Here is an 18,582-nt window from a genome sequence, read left to right as displayed (position 1 = left end):
CACTACTCCTCACGGCTCCAACTCACTGCACCTGACCGCCTCCACGAACCGAGCCGCTTTGACGAACAGCAGCGGAGGTGAATCAGATCTAAATTGAATCGCAGACTCAGTGACTGAATAGTTTATCCAACAATAGCAAATTGCAAAAATAAAAAACAAAAGAATAAGAAATTATGGATGTCACTAAAAAGCGAATATTTACCATCCAATATTTTACGCTTAAGTGAATTGATTAACTGCAGTGAATCTCGATTCGACAGCATGTGAATCGCGATTCACTGAGTGATCCAGAATTCGTGAGTGAATCCAGATTCGATGAGTGAATCAGTTCAGCTGCTGTGATCGAGATGGTCGTGAGGTCGTCGAGAGGTGTGGGCGGCGGTGCTGACGTGGAAGCTGCTGCTGTCGGAGCTCGCGTGGTGGGATGCGAGAGGTCGCGAGCGATTGGTCAGATGCGGAGCTCGGGGATTACGGTATGGATGAGGATACGGCGCCGATGGGTGGGTGGAGTGTGCGAACGAAGAGGACGAGGGCGGCTTGGGAGGGTTAGGTGAGCCAAAGGGTGGGGACGAGATCAGGCACGAGCGGTGAGGGAGCGGCGGCTGAGGCTGGAGGCGGCACCAGGTCGAGCTCATGGGAGGACGGTCGGCGCGATGATAGAGTTGATGGTCCTGCCGACCAGGGTGGTGATGGTATGAATAAAAAGAAATCAGGAGAGAAAATGCGGGGCGCTCGCTCACGAGAGAGGACCGCTGTGCTTTTGGGAACACTAACATTTCACATTAATTACCTTCTTTGGAAGCAATTATAAATTTACTGATTACCCTTATGAGATTAATTGTCTTATAATTCGAGCATTGAGATGAATCTCAATCAACGGAGGATAGGTTTTTAGTTTGTAGGATAGTGAGTTGCATTTGAACCTTCCCTACATAATATCTATATAGTATATAAAAAAAAAAAGAAAAAAAAACAAAAAAAAAACAAAATATATATAGGTACTACCTATCTGAGTATAAAACATAAAAAAACAAAATACATATTATAATTATATGTAAAGTTCGCAATTAGTTTTAGTTTGTCCTATGAAATATATCCGGAATAATATTGATCGGAGAGGTTTAACTAGAGGGTTCATCGCTATATGTCTTTGTTAGAATTTTCTTTATAGAATTTAAATTCATCCTTTTCTAATTAATTACTTAATTTAATTAGAAAATAAACTAGCTAGCTAGTACTAAATACAATAATTATCAGATATGAACATATTAGAATGTACTGATACTGAAATAGATTTGTTTTGCCAGCCTTACTGTTGATTATATCATACTGGAAAGATAAAAGAAAATTAATTTCAGAAATACCAAATGCATGGAAGTTGCTAAGAAATTAACACAATAAATCCGCTTCACACAATTATATGTTTTCTTGACAAAAAAAGTGCCAAGGAAAACATGAGGAAGTTAGTCGAAGCTTGGTGGATATACCATTACAAGTTGCATGTGGTACTATATTGGGCCATGCTCACAATTATAAATCGTGCACGTACATAATTTCGACCATTAATGTTTCCATTATGTTGGATAACATGCAACCTCTTGTTTCCTGTTGTCTGCCACCATGCTTCGTGGCCCCCAGATTTTTTTTTTCATTTACATGTTTCTTTGTGTGTCGTTACATTGGAAACACACTGATAGGGGTACTGTTATATATATAATTTGGATATATGTCAGTGATTGTACCAGTAAAATTTCAAAGAGCTTTGCTACAGGGATCCAAAATATGAGATTAACAGATAGGATACAGTTGATGTATCCTCCTCCTATTGTATAATGAGCTTGCATAATGAGCTGACCAGCTCATTATGCAATAGGAGGAGGATACCTCACCTGTTCCCCTTGTTGCTCCCATATTTTGAGTCATTGGAGGATTTTTTAATTCTCAAAAGATTAATTTTTTTTAAAAAGAAACCCCACAAACTTTTTGTTATTGCAGATGACGGGGCTGGGGACTCTGATTGTGACTCCTTTGGTGGGGAATCTCTCGGACAAGCATGGACGCAAGGCCTTGCTCACTATACCCATGACCGTTGGTATCATCCCAACTGGTAACGCACTCACTAAACTACGCTCGCATTCTAACTCAATACGTAATTGTCATTTTACAGCAAAATCGGATTTGCTAATTTTTACGGGACTTTCCTTCTCAAAAAAACAACCTCTAACTTCAACTTGAAGGTGCTTTTATCTGACCAGTGAAAATAAACCGAGCATTCTCTTCTAATTAAGTCCTGGTCTGATTATTTACCACGCTAGAATTTGTCATGATCGTCCGGTAATTGTTCCAATTAACTTGGTTATCTTAAGTTATCAAAAAGGCTTTAGAATGATTTCCCCCATTTTGTACACTTTCTGTCTAAAGCTGACATGATAGCATAGGTTAAATACATTGTTATTTAAAATATAAAATTTCCCCTTTCCTGGAAAATCAACCAAGCAACTGTTGTGCGCGGCGGAAGCTTTCTAGGGCAACACGAACAATAACTTGAACTAAACCACAAATAATATGCAAACCACAATCACAGCAAGAACAAGAATTTACGTGGTTCGGCAAGTTGCCTACGTCCACGGGGCAAGGAGGGGGGAGTTCTTTCTACTAGAAATCAAGAGAATACAAATAAGGTTACAAATCTTTCAGACTAAACCCTAAAACAAAACTCTAGATCTCTCAAAGCTCTCTCACAATTGGATGCAATGATTCTCTCTCTTTGGCTGCTCAAATTCGTCCAACCTCTACCCTAAACAAACAGGTTTAGGTATATATAGAACTTACAAAACGAATCGGGTCGAAAACCTGAAAGCCCAGCCCAAAACAGCGTCGGTCGACCGGACCGGTCGACCGCGATCAATTCCGGTCGACCGGCCCGGTCGACCGACCAGCTCCCAGTAGAAAACCCAAAACTCCAGAGAACCCCTCGGTCGACTGCACCGGTCGACCGAAACACCTGCGTGTAGGCGTCGACTGGCCCGGTCGACCGACCTCCTTTCTGTCGCACAGTAAGCTTTGTGCACGAATGCGGTCGACCGGACCGGTCGACCGCCGCCTGGTTTGCCTGATTCTTCTGAGTTTCTGTAATTTCTTCAATTCTCCACCTCGGCGAATGTTTCCACCAAAACTGAGCCGACACCAAATCATCCAATAGTTCCTCAACAAGTCCAGGAACAATACTCGAGCTGAAACACGATCTCCCCCCATCTTGATCAACTGATCAAACCGGCTGCATCTAAAGACTGCCTACGTATCCTCTTGCCCAAGGAATCAAGCCGAACGTAGTTCATATTAATGGCCTCCAAAGGCCTCAGCACTAAAGGATGTTCAAAAGCTTCAAACAATGACCAAATTTCACTCCTGAAACAACTTTGGTCAACATATCTGCATGGTTGTCATTTGTGTGGACCTTCTCTAATATGACATCTCCATCATCCAAGACGTCCCGTACAAAGTGGAATCTGACGTCGATGTGCTTCGTGCGCGCATGATAAACCTGGTTCTTCGCCAAATAGATAGCCGACATACTATCACAATATATCCGAATAGTCTCCTGAGCAATCCCCAAGTCCTCCAATAATCCACGCAACCATAAAGCCTCCTTAATAGCTTCAGTAACTGCCATATACTCTGCCTCTGTAGTAGAGAGAGCCACTGTGGACTGAAGCGTGCAACGCCAACATACAGGTGCACCTGCCAATGTAAAAGCATAACCTGACGTAGACCGGCGTTTGTCAAGATCTCCAGCATAGTCTGAATCCACATATCCAATACAAGCCTGCCCATCCTTCTCATCCTTCTGAAATACTAAACCAACATCCACGGTGCCTCGAACATACCGTAGAATCCACTTCACGGCCTCCCAGTGACCCTTCCCGGGGTCATGCATGTATCTCATACCATGCTCACGGCCTGTGACAAATCTGGCCTCGTACACACCATAGCATACATCAAGCTACCTACTGCACTGGCATATGGGACCTTCGACATATAATCTCTGTCCTCAACTGAAACAGGTGACATCAACGCTGAAAGCTTGAAGTGGGGAGCCAATGGTGTGCTAACTGCTTTTGCATTGCCATCAAAGCTGAATTTCTTCAACATCTTCTGCAAGTAGCTCTTCTGTGTAAGCTTCAATTTCCCCTTCACCCTGTCTCGCTCGATCTCCATACCCAATATCTTCTTTGCCTCTCCAAGATCCTTCATCTCAAACTCGGATGATAACTCCTCTTTCAGCTTTCGAATAGCTGAAGAATTCCTGGAAGCAATAAGCATATCATCAACATATAAAAGCAAATATATGAGCTCACCATCCTGTAGCTTGTGCATATAAACACATGGGTCATATGGGCTCCTCGTGTACCCTCGGCCAATCATAAAGCCGTCGAATCTCTTATACCACTGTCTTGGTGACTGCTTCAAACCATAAAGAGACTTCTTCAGCTTACAAACCAAATTTTCCTTTCCTGCAGCTTTGAAACCCTGTGGTTGTGTCATGTAGATCTCCTCATCTAAATCACCGTGTAGAAAGGCTGTCTTCACATCCATCTGGACCAAATCCAAATCCAACTGTGCCACCAACGCCAATAAAATCCGAATCGACGAATGCTTCACAACGGGTGAAAATACCTCGTTGTAATCAATGCCCTCAAGCTGTGCATATCCCTTGGCAACTAATCTGGCTTTGAACCGAATGTCCCCAATAGAAGATCCCTCCTTCTTCGCATATACCCACTTGCAACCAATAGCTTTCTTACCCTTAGGTAGATGTGCAAGTGTCCAAGTGTCGTTCTTCTGAAGAGACCGCATCTCCTCCTCCATAGCTTCCCTCCACCTGATCGAATCGGGGCTAGACTCTGCCTCCCTGAATGTGGCTGGAACCATATCATCAACGACCTCCACTGATAATGCATATGCGACCATGACATCATTATACCTAGCTGGCCGACGAATCTCTCTCCTCGGTCTATCTGCTGCAATGGTCCTCTGAACATGACCCTGTTCCTGAGTCCCATGATCTACTGTATCCTGTATCTGCCCATCTGTCATCTCATCTCCTCCCAGTGTCACCTCTGTAGGAGCCTCAATGGATACAGTGTTCTCTGGAGTGGGTGGAGTCACATCATCCTCCACCTGCTGCGATATCTCTCCTGTCTGGTCTCCCTCCACCTGCTGAGGGGCTCGAGGCCTCATCATGTACGCCTCGTCAAATGTGACATCTCTGCTAATAACTATCTTCTTGTCCTGTGGATCCCATAACTTGAAGCCTTTGACTCCATCCCTAAATCCCACAAAGACTGCTTTCCTCGCTCTCGGATTTAATTTGCCATCACTGACATGATAATAAGCTGGACACCCGAATATCCGAAGCGACTCATAGTCACTAGCCACCGAACCAAACCAACGCTCCAAAGGAGTCTTCCCGTCTATCGCAGTGCACGGCAACCTGTTCACAAGATGGCTCGCATAAACCAACGCCTCGGCCCAAAAAGATCTAGGCAATCCACTCTGCGTCATCATACACCGCACCTTCTCCAGCAAGGTACGGTTCAATCTCTCAGCCACCCCGTTCTGTTGCGGTGTCTCTCGAACTGTGAAGTGTCTTCTAATGCCGTGATCCCGGCAAAACTGCAGAAACGGATCACTCTTGTACTCTCCACCGTTATCTGAACGTAGAGTCTTCACCTTTCTACCTGTCTGCAGCTCCACTTTCTTTTTCCACTCCACAAAAATATCCAGGACCTGATGTTTATGCTTCATCGGGTATACCCAATTCCTCCTGGAATAATCATCAATGAAAGTGACAAAATAGTTGGCCCCACCAAGAGATGTGTTCTTGGAAGGACCCCAAACGTCCGTGTGAATATAATCCAATGTACCTTGGGTGTTATGAACAGCGGTGCCGAACTTCACTCTAGTCTTCTTCCCAAGTACACAATGCTCACACAATTCCATCTTGCAGGTCTTAGCACCTTTCAATAGCCCCTGTTTTGCCAATGACTGTAGGGACTTATCACCTGTGTGTCCAAGTCTCATGTGCCATAAGGTGGTAGTGTCCTCCTCTGTAGTGATAGAAGCTGCCAGACCCCCTGTAACTGTCTTGCCCTTCAAGTAGTATAGGTAGTTTTCCCTGACACCTCGCATCACCACCATAGAACCCTTCGTGACCTTCACTGTAGCATCCTCTAAGATCACTCGATATCCTGCTGCCTCCAAAGTCCCAAGAGAAATGATGTTCTTCGTCAACTGCGGCACGAACCTCACTTCCTTCAATTCCCTCACTACACCATCATGCATCCTGATCCGGACTGAACCAATACCACCAATAGGGCATACGTGATCATTACCCATAAGCACGACATCCCCTCTTTCCAGCTCCTCAAAGCTAGAAAACCACTCCCTCTTAGGGCAGATGTGATATGTAGCTCCCGAATCCATCATCCACTCCGTTGAATCCACATAGCAAACCGACGGTAAAGCAGGGCATGAATAGCCTGAAGAATCTGAATCTGAATGCTCACCAATAGCTTTTGCAACATTCATTTCTGAAGCTTGTGCAGCTTTTCCCTTATTCTTTCCGGCTTTTTCTTTCCACTTTGGGCAGTCAATCTTCCAATGTCCTTCTTCTTTACAATACCAACATTGATTTCTACCAACACTCTTATAGGCACTCCTATTCTTTGACTTTGAGCGGTTAAACTGACGACGGTTTGGATCTCGGACTCGAACTGCTAACGCATCTCCCGATGCCTTCTCGGAGGGTTCACCATCACTACTCTTCCTCAACTCATAGTTCACCAAAGCTGAGGTCACCTCCTTGTAGCTAACTGTAGTTCTTCCATTGATCACAGTGAGAACGAACGTACCATAATCATCTTCGGGCAACGAACACAGAAGTAGCATCTCCTTGTCTTCATCCTCAACTATAATATCAACATTTGCCATATCTGAAAGTAGCTTAGTGAAATTGTTAACATGCTCCCTGATGGAAACCCCTCTCTTTATCTTGAACTGGTAAAATCTCTTCTTCAAGTGAAGCCGATTCTCAATGCTCTTCGTAAGATATTTCTCATTGAGTGTTTCCCACATCTTCTTCGCCGACGTCTCGTTCATAACATCATAAATAAGATCCGGCGTCAAGCATGACCTAATAACACCACAAGCTCTACTGTTCATCTTTCTCCAAACCTTATCCTCCAACTCAGCGGGTTTCTCTTTTAACTCAAGAGTCTCCTCCAAATTCTGTGCATCCAAAGCATCCATCACCTGACACCTCCACAATCCAAAATTGATCTTGCCATCGAACTTCGGAACATCAATCTTCGTGTTATTGATGCTCAGACTCTGTATCGCCTTTGTTAGAGACGAACCTGACGTGCTTGCATCTCCCATGTTGTCGATCTAGCTCTGATACCAATTGTTGTGCGCGGCGGAAGCTTTCTAGGGCAACACGAACAATAACTAAAACTAAACCACAAGCAATATGCAAACCACAATCACAGCCGGCACGGTCGACCGCGATCAATTCCGGTCGACCGGCCCGGTCGACCGACCAGCTCCCAGTAGAAAACCCAAAACTCCAGAGAACCCCTCGGTCGACCGCACCGGTCGACCGAAACACCTGCGGTCGACTGGCCCGGTCGACCGACCTCCTTTCTGTCGCACAGTAAGCTTTGTGCACGAATGCGGTCGACCGGACCGGTCGACCGCCGCCTGGTTTGCCTGATTCTTCTGAGTTTCTGTAATTTCTTCAGCAACCCTTAATTATTAAATTCTCAAAAAAGATTAGAACCAATTTATCCTAATTCTTATATAAAAAGAATTACTTTTGATACCCTAAATTAAGTCTCATCTATTTTTAACTTCCAATTCCTATAGTTTAAATCTACTCCAAGAAAAATCTTTCTATAGTTTTCAATGAATAAGTATGCATTAAACTTTTCAAGTTTATTCTGTTTTATATTAGATTAAATGATTACGATAATTTTTGATACTCTTGGGACTATTATTTTATATTTTCTCATTTTAAAAAGAATAAAGAGCTTAGTTGCTTTTCTATCAAAAAAAAAAAAAGAGCTTAGTTGCTTTAGGAGAGCTTGTGAGACTTCTTGCAAAAGGCATTCTTTATCAACTTCTTTTAAGATCCGGCAAGCTTCTGGAAAATCTATTTTTCATTGGATTTCTAAATTCGAAAGAATGAGCGAGTGATGAATTTATCCTTATTTGGTTCGGGAATCACTTTACCCTTAAGTTTGAAAAAGAAAAATGTTAACTGCTAATTAACAGTGAAGTGGATATATTGATTTTATAAGAAATTAAATTGTTTTCCTATATCCATATTCTTAAATTAGGGTAAAATAATTTATTGATGTAATCTTTTTAAAGGTAGAGAAAAATATGTATTAATTATTTTTAATGAAATTTAACATTTGAAAGAATTTTGATTCAAAAGGTGTTTCTCATAATTTTTTTCCTAGAGTTGATAGAGTAATTTTAAATTAATATATACAATGATTGTAATTGACCTTTGAAAACTTATTGCTTCTAATCTAAATGGTGTTTTGGATTAAAAAAAAATCTAAATGATGTTTCTTCTTAAAATTGTTTTTTTATAGGAAAAAAAATGTAAAGGCTATTGTTATAATCTCAATTGATTAAAAGTTGGGGTATTATATAAAGAACTTTTATTTGAGGGTTTGTAGTCCATTAAATCTTTTAAATTAGTCCCTTGTCCCCTAATATTTAAGTGTTTTGAATTTAGTCCCTCAAACTAATAGTAAAATTATCAATTAAGGTTATTAATCTGAAAGAAATTATGATTTGAGGGACTAATTTCCTTCTAATTCTTATTTATACTCCTGATTAGAGGGGCTATTCTCAAAATAATTCAAGAATTGGGAGATATGATAGAAATTTTAATAATTTGAGAGAATAATTTTAAATTAACTTAAGATTATTTTTGTAAAAAAAAAATAACTTAAAAATTGAGGGATCTTGTAGCAATTCCAATGGTTTGAGCAAGTAATTTCAAAACATCAAAAACTTAAGGGACTAATATAAAAAACTAATTTTTTTTAATCTCTTCGCCTCCTTATCTTGACATGCCCCCACTTTAGAAATTTGTACGTGCGGGGCCATCTCCGGCGTCTCATAGTTTAGAATTCAAAAGGTGAAGGACGAAATTACTTTTATGCCCTTATCATTTCAACGGAGCGGATGAGAATCCCTCCATTCCCCAGGTTATTTTTGCCCTCACTCGGGCTTTTCGGACTTCTATAGATTAGCATGGATTCTCAAACAAGGTCATGTTTAACTTCCCCTAATCTTGATGATTTACCGAACACTGTTTGACTGAAAAAGGTTGCGACGCGCAAACGGGCGTATGGACCTTAACGGGCTTGGATTCGGTTAGGAAAAGTAAAACCGCCATCATGCTTCTTGCCCCTTCCAATGTGACGACGGCAACTATCGAACCAGTCAAGGTCATGACTCATGCCCCACTCCGTCATCTTCGTGGACATCACCTCACATGGTTTTATTTGAAAAATTCGGACTCAAAATATGGGATCAATAAGAGAGACAAGTAAGATGTTCCCTTCCTATTAGATAATGAGTTCCGTTTCTGAGGTTTCTTTCAGTTTCTTAGTGACAATAGGCGACGGCATTCTGCCTAAATAGTAGACACGTTTCTGAGGTTTCTTTCAGTTTCTTAGTGACAATAGGCGACGGCATTCTGCCTAAATAGTAGACACATGTGATAAATAAGAGAATACTAAAGATTCGAGTCATAGAATTTCTCAATTCTGACACAAGGTACTTATTAGATCGAATCGAATGATTTTGCCGTATCCAGAATAATACCAATCCAACCCATTTCATGAATAAAATGTGACCAATTAGCCGACCATCTTTACCCTTATTATTTATTAGTCTCATATTTTGGTCCCGTAGCAAATCTCGTTTTATTTAGCCTTTCTCTTTTTCTCATTCCACCTGTTACTTTCCATTTCTCCACTCGCGGAATCGGAAAAATCTCCTCGTCAGCCTCCCATTCACCGACATTCGATGTCAAAAGCTCTCTCTTTAGATATTCTTGGAGCTAATTATTTACATTTTCTCTCCTTTTCCGTCCTTATTTTTTCAATTCTACAAATGTGCTCATCATCTACAGCTGATAGTGATCGCTACCCACTTTCACCTTCACCGCCCACACCAATTCTTGAAAGGCACCTTTTAACCCTTTCCGCCGGCCCCCTTTTGTCCAGTCCTCACGTTGCACGCCAAGTGTTTGCTCTATTGCCTGAAAGAAACAAGCTTCAAAATTATCTACTGACTGTGGATTTTGACGAGTTAGGGATGATTCTGTTGCTATGGCCAGCCATTGATTTTGTTGCTTCAGTCTCCAGGAGGAGAGATCCGTTATCACAAATTTTCCACGCCCAACGAAGTATCGTAGAGAATCTACGAAATCAATGAATCACATCTGTTTGCAAATAGAAAACTATCTGAGAATTGATCGTAATTTTTGAACTTTTTTTGTTGATGAAACATGCATCTTGATGAACTTGATAAATTCTGAAATGGGTTTGATAAAAAAAAAAAATTCCTGGAGTTGATCGCGACAAATTCCATGGAGAGCTGTCTTAGGGTTAGGATTAATGGCTTTTACATTTTGCGGAAATTATGAATTATGAAAAACTAGACATTCATCTTATGTTTACCGATGGTTATTAATTTGCAGTTATATTGGCTTATGATCGGTCAAGGCCATTCTTTTATGCTTACTTCGCCATCAAGATGTTCACTGGGATGTTTTGTGATGGCAGCATGCAGTGCCTTTCTCTAGCTTATGTGGTAAGCATTTTACCCTATTTTAACCTGAAATTTTTGGGCTGGTAATTTCTGCAAAGATATTTTCTGATATGTATTTCTTATCTGATGACTCTTAGAAAAAGTCAAATTCCAATTAATAATTAAACTCGCAATGTATTATTTTGTATGAAATAGGACCACCATTTCATATAAAATTATTGGAGTAGTTGCAATTATTGTGTTTTGTTATAAGTTTCACTGACAATAAAATAATTTCTGCAAGAATCACTATAATGATTTTCATGATCCGACTTCTTCATAACTGTATTTACCATTCATTTGCCCCAACTATTACATGCAAATCATCTGAACGTCTGCATTAAATATAAGCTAAAGTTCACATAACATAGAGTGCTATATTATCAAATGTATTGATGCTTCTCTTAGTATCAACTTGTATAGTGATATTTTTAGATTATTGTGCATGTTGAGTACATGAATTACATATGAACTAGGTAAATCTAGGGTAACGTAATTGGAGTCAATCCACAACTGATCATCTTGTAGTTGATACTCTCTGTACTGGTAATTTGGCATCAGTATCAAATATCAATGCCAGCTCTAGGCATTTTATTAAATAAAAGTATCATAAAGTTTAAAATAATTTTCATTTTGTTACTTAAAGATTTTGCAGTGTTCAAATTTCGAAAATAATTGGATGGATCCTAAAGAATATGCACATCTGCTTGCTAATCCCTTGCTTCATAATTCCAATACAGGCAGACAAAGTGGCCGAGAGCCGAAGAGCTACTGCATTTGGTGTTCTTGGTGGCATCTCTGCTGCTGGGTTCGTCTCTGGGACCCTCGCTGCACGCTTTCTCCCGACCTCCTACACCTTCCAGGTCTCCTTCTCTCTAACCTCTTTAGTTTCAGCATCATTAATCTGAATGCCTCATTTGTTTGTTGTTTATCTCTAGGTCTCTGCTGCAGTGGCAGTTCTTGCAACTGTGTACATGAGATTATTCCTGGTTGAAACAGACAGCAAAGGAGATCTAGTTTATGAATGCTCTCAGCCCCTATGCCCAGCTTCTTCCTCTGAGGCTGATTCGAGTTCTCCCAAGTTGCTGCCTATCAAGAAGGTTCCCTCGCTTCGCGATATGATTTGCCTTCTCAGGAGCAGGTCTGCGAACTAGTGACTCTTTCTTTCTATAGTTTTGAAATAGTTGCCTTTTGTTCTTATTCAAGACACATAGACTTAGTTTTATTTAGTAATCACAGTGATTCAGGAATTATATTAAACTAAGAGTAGGTGTGAGTTTATCCATGCATTAGCTATTGGGCGAGTCTGCAGAAGCAATGCCCACTTTGTATCTAATCTATCAACCATAAGAAGAATAATGGGGGGAATAAGTAAATTGTGAATATTTGATGGTTTAGAAAGCTCCTATGTTCACGAGGAGCGCCAGAGAGATTCAAATGAGCACCGAAAAGCACGGGAAAGTGCTTCCCTTATGTTTACTCTAGATTCCAACACAAGAATATCAATGTTGTTGGTCTCTTATCTTTTTCTTTTCATTTTTATGCCCACAGCCTCTCCTAAATAATGAAGAGAACTCTGCCCTTTATATTACTTTAGAGGCACGCCTTAAACTTGTGATCTCCTTTTCAGAAAGAGAATGCCTTTTCAAGACCTCTTAGGAGAAAAGAGCTCTTACCTAAAATATTCTCTCCATTCATGTTTTCTTTTCTTGCTACTTCCTTATAAGATACATATCTCCTCCAAACATCTAGAAATCCTTTTAGTGACATAATCATCCTGAGCAATAGAGAAGATAAATCCTTATCCTTGTAGAATGAGTTTCTGTAACCAAGTACATGTGATTGAGATCTGTTGAAATACCAACATCTTAAAAAGTGGCACTTAGGCTGTCAGCTTAGGCCTTGGGAGCACCTAGGGGAGCATGAGCTGCTTACGCGGACTGCATCACTTAGGGCTTGATATTGATTTCCTTCACTGCAGCCTTGACGTCCTCCGAACTCCTCTAGTCTCCACCAACTGTGAACACCTCGTCGAACCTTCAACAAAACCTCCTCCACCACTACTTAATCAAAGAAAGAAATTTGTCTAGGAACCTAGGTGCTAGGCATCAGTCCGACACGTAGCGACCTAGCGCTTCCTTTAACATCCGTTTATTATCAATTATTGCAATTAAAAAATAAAAAAAAGGAAAACCACCTAGGTCCTCCTTAGGCTCCAGGGGTTGAGTCTTCCGGCTAGAGCTTTTTTGTAACCTTGTAAAATACTCCTTGAAAGAAAACCAATTTATTACTCTAGTGGCTAATCAGAGATCTTTCTCGATCAATCCCTATGCCCCTCATTCTTCGAGAATAAGAAATATCCTTTTCGGGTTTGAATTTGTTCATTTGGAATCCAGACTTTTATACAGGGACAAAAATAGATTTAAGTTTAGATGTGTTATCATACCTTAATTTAATATGTTCCTATTATAAGGATATCTTATGATAATATAAACTATTATAAATAAACGAATCAATTCAGATAGCCTTTTTGGCTTCGGTGTTGGCTAGATTACTTTGTCATTCGCTCAAGGCAAGTTCCCATTGAAGTTCAATGTGGATCTTTGCGTATTTATCATGATATCTACAGGCACTATCTACTAGTAAGAAGCGTGAAAAAGGAAATCCATTGTATGGTGCTTTTTTCCCAGAAAGTTATTTGAATAGAAAGAACTACGTTTAGTGCTACTGTAGTTTTGAGAATGAATACAGAAATGTCCACCAAAAGTAAGTAAACACTTCTGAAACATATAAAATGCGGTTAATCCTGTTGTAAAGGATGCTATTATTGTGAAAGTTGGTGAATGGGTTTTTGACCATAAAAAATAAGATTTTTTTTCCTGCCGCTTGACCTAATGTAATAATAGTCAACTGGCTTGCTCTGAGTTCTAGTGATCAGTTGACTGCTTCCTTGTGCTATTAGACTATATTTTCATAATGTATCTAACACCTTATGTATGATTTGTGCTCAACGTTTAGCATGCAGATGGATGAGGTTTAATGATGAGTGCTCCTCTTTATCTTAATATTAGCATTATGCTTTGATACTTGTTATCTTGCAGAATGTAATATCATATAAAAAAGACCAGGATATAGCATTTTTCTTTGAATATTTATCAGCATTGTTATTGTCATTTTCTTGTATTTTCCATTTTGTGCTTGAAAGTTTTTTGCAATGTGATTTTACTATATTTACATTCACCATACTTCACTTTTGAATTTTGCTTAAAAATAAATGAAAACCACATGAATTATTCCTGGCAAAACCTATTGCAGCGGTACACCTCATATTTTCTCTCTATTTCGAAAACCGACTTATGCCTGCTATGATTTTTCTTGCTTTCTTTTCTTGTTCTTTGCTCTTTTTTGAAGTCTCATTAGGCCCAAAGTTATCCAAACATTCAAATTCTTCTATGTTGTTGAAATTGTGGTTTTGTACACTGAATTTTTTTGATTAACATTTACAATTCCTGAATATTTTTCTATGGAGACAAAAAACTTAACTTCAGTTCTCTGGGATAATTAAAACTTGTGTATATACTAAAGGAAAAAAAAATTCATTCGTAAGGGGGGAAAAAAGAAGAAGAAAAGCTGATGATGAAGAAAACAACAGAACAAATAATCTAGCAAAATCCACAATAATTATATATCTTTATACTGAATCGCATAGAGGTCTTACCATCTATCAAATTATTTGTAAACATCATCATAATGTGTGTAACTAATGTATTATAATGATTGTGCAGCTTGGTCTTATTGCGAGCAGCACTTGTTACATTTTTTGTCAGTTTTGGTGATAGTGGCCTCCAAGCTGCATTACTGGTAGATATCTCTACCTCAATGTCTGAGATAAGGCATACTAGTTTCCTTGTTCATATTTACTATTTGTGTGTGAGTAGCATAAACTTTAAAGATAATAATCTTAAAGAAGTATTTTTCTTCTATTAGATGGTGAGCGGAATTTAAGGTTCTTAAAAAAATTTATTTTCTAGCCCCTTGTTGTCTGTGATTGTTCATGAACATCTTCTTCCCTAGTCGGTAAGCTTGAGCTTAATGATATTGGTAGTATCTACGATTGAACAGAATGTCCTTAATCTGTAATCTTGGTAATTGTAATCCTTTAATGAACATATACTGAATTGTTCAGTTCGACCAAGTTACCGATGCTGGACAGTATGAAACAACTGAGAACACCTCAGGCTATCATCTGAAACTTAAACTGAGTAGGTTACCAGAGCCAGAGAGGAAATACTGCTTGGTTTAGAAGGTGCAGAAATAACTTTGAATGAGATGTCAAGGATTCTTCTTAAACATCAGAACATTTGTGACGTACCCAGATATCTCTTGTATGTGCATTCTTCACATTTCAACTTGATTAGAGTGAAAATTCTGATAATTATATCTGCTTATTTTAATTTGTAATTAAGCACATATTTTTTCTGCTTTTCATCATCATTAATCTATTGCAACTTCATGATTAATTAATGCAGTACTTTTTGAAAGCAAAGTTCCAGTTTAGCAAGGACCAATTTGCCGACTTGTTGCTGATAATTGGGATTGCAGGGGCATTCTCACAGGTATAATTCTAAAATTTTCTGATTAACTCTGTTTCCTTATCTTCATTTTTTACCCTGTATATACATCCACATACATGTATAATTATAAGTACTTGTATATTAACTAAAATTATGTTATGTGCAGCTGTTTCTGATGCTCCCGTTAACACGTATTATAGGGGAGGAGAAACTACTTAGCATTGGACTCTTAGCAAGCTGTGCCTATGTAATTATCTTTCTCTTCTTTCACACTTTCCCATTTTTTCCCCTATAAATGCAAGGTACCGAACTTGTAGTTACTTCTATTTTCTTTGAATTGTTGCAGGTATTTCTTTGTAGTGTTGCGTGGGCCTCTTGGGTACTTTCCTAGCTCTCTCTCTCTCTCTCTCTCTCTCTCTCATACATGTGTATCATAGGAGTACCCATCTTTTGTCTCTCTCTCTCTCTCTCATGCATGTGTATCATAGGAGTACCCATCTTTTGTAATTAGTTATTTTTCATCTTACTAGGAGAACTAATCAAGCCTATTTATTTACCTTTCAAATTAGTTTTCATCAGCTGTTATCCCATTTTGTAGATGCTCTCAACTTCTTTTTGTATTGAACATTTTTTCAAGAAGATGGCTTTGGTGCATTTGGTAATCCATTTATAATTTGCTTAAATTGCAGGTTCCTTATCTAGCTTCACTATTCGTAGTCATGAGTATTTTTGTTCATCCATGTGTGAGTACTTCTTCACTGATTGCTCTCAATATTTGTTCCCTCAAATGAACCTTACGTTTAGTTCTATTCTCAGATAAGAAGCACAGTGTCCCAAAAAGTTGGACCGTTTGAGCAGGTACTAATTGCAAAAGTTTGAGTCATTAGGATGGTTCGTATTTCATGTACATGTTTGTTTGTGCTCATTTTATACAAACATAGGGGTTAAGGGCTTTACTTAATCCGCTTACAACTTTAGTACCACTTGGCATATTTTAGGTAGGATAGTTTATACGATTATTGCTAATGGATTAGCTTTTGAAATTTATTAAGTTAAGATCTTGATATACATTGTTTAAGTCTTCATTATTGCTAAAGTGTACTGCTCATCTCAGGGAATGGCTCAAGGATGCATGACGGGCATAAATTCATTTGCTAGTATCATATCTCCATTCGTTTTCTCTCCTCTAACTGGTATTAGTTACTCCTAATGTTTTCAAGCATATCTTGATTTGATACAATAGCCAGCTTTATAATACTCTTCTTTCTTCAACCAGCTTTGTTCCTGTCCGAAGGCGCACCATTTAATTTCAAAGGTTTCAGTATAATGTGCTGTGGGTTCTCATCGGTGAGCACTTGGATACTCTAAAATTCTAGCTCTAAGTTTGGTACAACAACGGATACATCAATGATTTTCCCCCCCTCTTGTGCAGCTCACAGCCTTTACACTGTTCATCACCATGAGGGAAACTCATCCAGTTTTAAGCAAGAATACTAGACAGCAGCAGGTCTAGATATTTCCAAGCTGTTTATTTTCTTCACGATGTGTATATAAAACCAGTAAGCTAATCCAACCTGCTTTTTGAAAGGATTGTAGCCCTAAGACTAATGGATTGTGGTGCATAATATATGTTATTGGTTGTACTATGATCGGTGTTTAGAAAGCCAAGCTACTGAAAGGAAAGGCCACAGGTTGTAGGAAATGATTGCATTGTAAAAATCCGAAGCAAAAATGGACATTCGTGTAATTCTTTTCCAGCACTTCAGTATATTTAAATATATTGTGGTTAAATGTCTTGAGATCTTGACCTTGTTATTTCTTTGGACATTTCGGATCAATTCATGCCTCAGTTTAGTTAAGAATGAAATAGAATTCCTGAAAAGAAAAAGGGGGGAAAAAAATAATAGATACTGTGTTTTTTTTATGCCACAAAATGGATATTGAAGTGAAAATAGAAGAAATGGCATTGTTAGCCCATTCATTTCTTTGGGCCTTAGCCAATCCCTAAAAACTAGTATGGGAGTTATCATTTGCTACTACTTTCCTAAGCAATTTTTTTTAAGCAATGTACATTATATATGACTTCATGGTATCTTGAGATTAGTCTTACATCAATCAGAGAGGTGATTGGGTTCTAAATAAGATCAGAACCGCAAGAGATTCATCCCAGATTTCTGTTGGAATGAGGTGTAGATCAAACCTCGATTCCGACGAGGAGCTCCGGCGAGCTCGAGGGATGGCGCAGGCAAGCGTGGACGTCGACTCAGGCGAAGTCGACGGCGAACTCCAGGCGCAGTTCCAGGTGAAGCTCGAGCAGGCGAGCTCGAATTTGGTGTTTCCGATCCTCGCGTTTGGGATACCGACCCACGCGTTTTGGAGCTTCGACGATCGCATCTTGGCGCTCCGACCCTCGCGTCGAGCTTGGGCGCTCGCGTGGCTGGCGACAAGCTGTCGCCAGCCTGTCATGTTTCGCCTATAAAAGCAAACCCCGATGCCCTAGCCTTTGTGCTTCTCTCCCCCGATCTCTCTGGCGGCAGACAAAAAACGCAGCAGCGTTCCATCTCCAGCTCTCAACTGTTCTTTTGAGGGGAGATTAAGAAAAGGATTTAAGAAGAGAGAGGAATTTAAAGGGGATTTATATTGTGTCCGATTTTTTTCTCTGGCGGCGAAAAAAACGCAGCAGCGTTCCCATCTCCAGCTCTCAACTGTTCTTTTGAGGGGAGATTAAGAAAAGGATTTAAGAAGAGAGAGGAATTTAAAGGGGATTTATATTGTGGAATATTCTTTATTCTCAAAAGAGAATTGAAAGGGATTATTCCCTTTAATTATTAACACTGTAGCTATAGGTTCATTTTGAGAAATCTCAGTTTTGAGATCTGCTCTTGAATTTTAATTTCTTGTTTGATTAATAAGAAATTTACTGTGTGGCTCCCGAGGACGTAGGCAGTTGCCGAACCTCGTAAATCTTGTGTACTTTTCTCTATACCGTATTTCTGCTGTTTTAGGGGTTTTGCGTAGCCCCAGCGGGTAGTATTCCCAACAATTCCCCCCTGGGATCAGATTAGAGTTTGGCATTATCGATAGTCAATCTATCTAAGTTAACATTTCA

The 18,582-nt window shown here is 39.5% G+C and overlaps 1 protein-coding gene across 3 annotated transcripts in view; it reads left to right on the top strand.

Moving 5' to 3' along the window:
- Positions 1-17,287, top strand: part of LOC109837739 (hippocampus abundant transcript-like protein 1) — a 21,277-nt gene extending 3,990 nt beyond the window's left edge. The window contains exons 2-14 of one of the 3 annotated variants that reach the window (XM_020406084.1): positions 1,996-2,107; positions 10,790-10,902; positions 11,640-11,762; positions 11,838-12,040; positions 14,685-14,760; positions 15,429-15,515; positions 15,640-15,720; positions 15,820-15,852; positions 16,163-16,216; positions 16,290-16,331; positions 16,588-16,666; positions 16,750-16,820; positions 16,906-17,286. In XM_020406084.1, coding sequence (XP_020261673.1) covers positions 1,996-2,107; positions 10,790-10,902; positions 11,640-11,762; positions 11,838-12,040; positions 14,685-14,760; positions 15,429-15,515; positions 15,640-15,720; positions 15,820-15,852; positions 16,163-16,216; positions 16,290-16,331; positions 16,588-16,666; positions 16,750-16,820; positions 16,906-16,986 — 1,155 coding nt within the window. In that variant the 3' untranslated portion in view covers positions 16,987-17,286. Of the gene's footprint in view, positions 1-1,995; positions 2,108-9,491; positions 9,632-9,988; positions 10,496-10,789; positions 10,903-11,639; positions 11,763-11,837; positions 12,041-14,684; positions 14,761-15,428; positions 15,516-15,639; positions 15,721-15,819; positions 15,853-16,162; positions 16,217-16,289; positions 16,332-16,587; positions 16,667-16,749; positions 16,821-16,905 lie in introns of those variants that run through there. The other 2 variants (XM_020406085.1, XM_020406083.1) reach the window with 2 other exon arrangements.

This window comes from Asparagus officinalis, chromosome 4 (assembly GCF_001876935.1).
Source record: "Asparagus officinalis chromosome 4, Aspof.V1, whole genome shotgun sequence".
Classification (NCBI taxonomy): domain Eukaryota; kingdom Viridiplantae; phylum Streptophyta; class Magnoliopsida; order Asparagales; family Asparagaceae; genus Asparagus; species Asparagus officinalis.
This window is presented reverse-complemented; position numbering and strand designations above follow the sequence as displayed.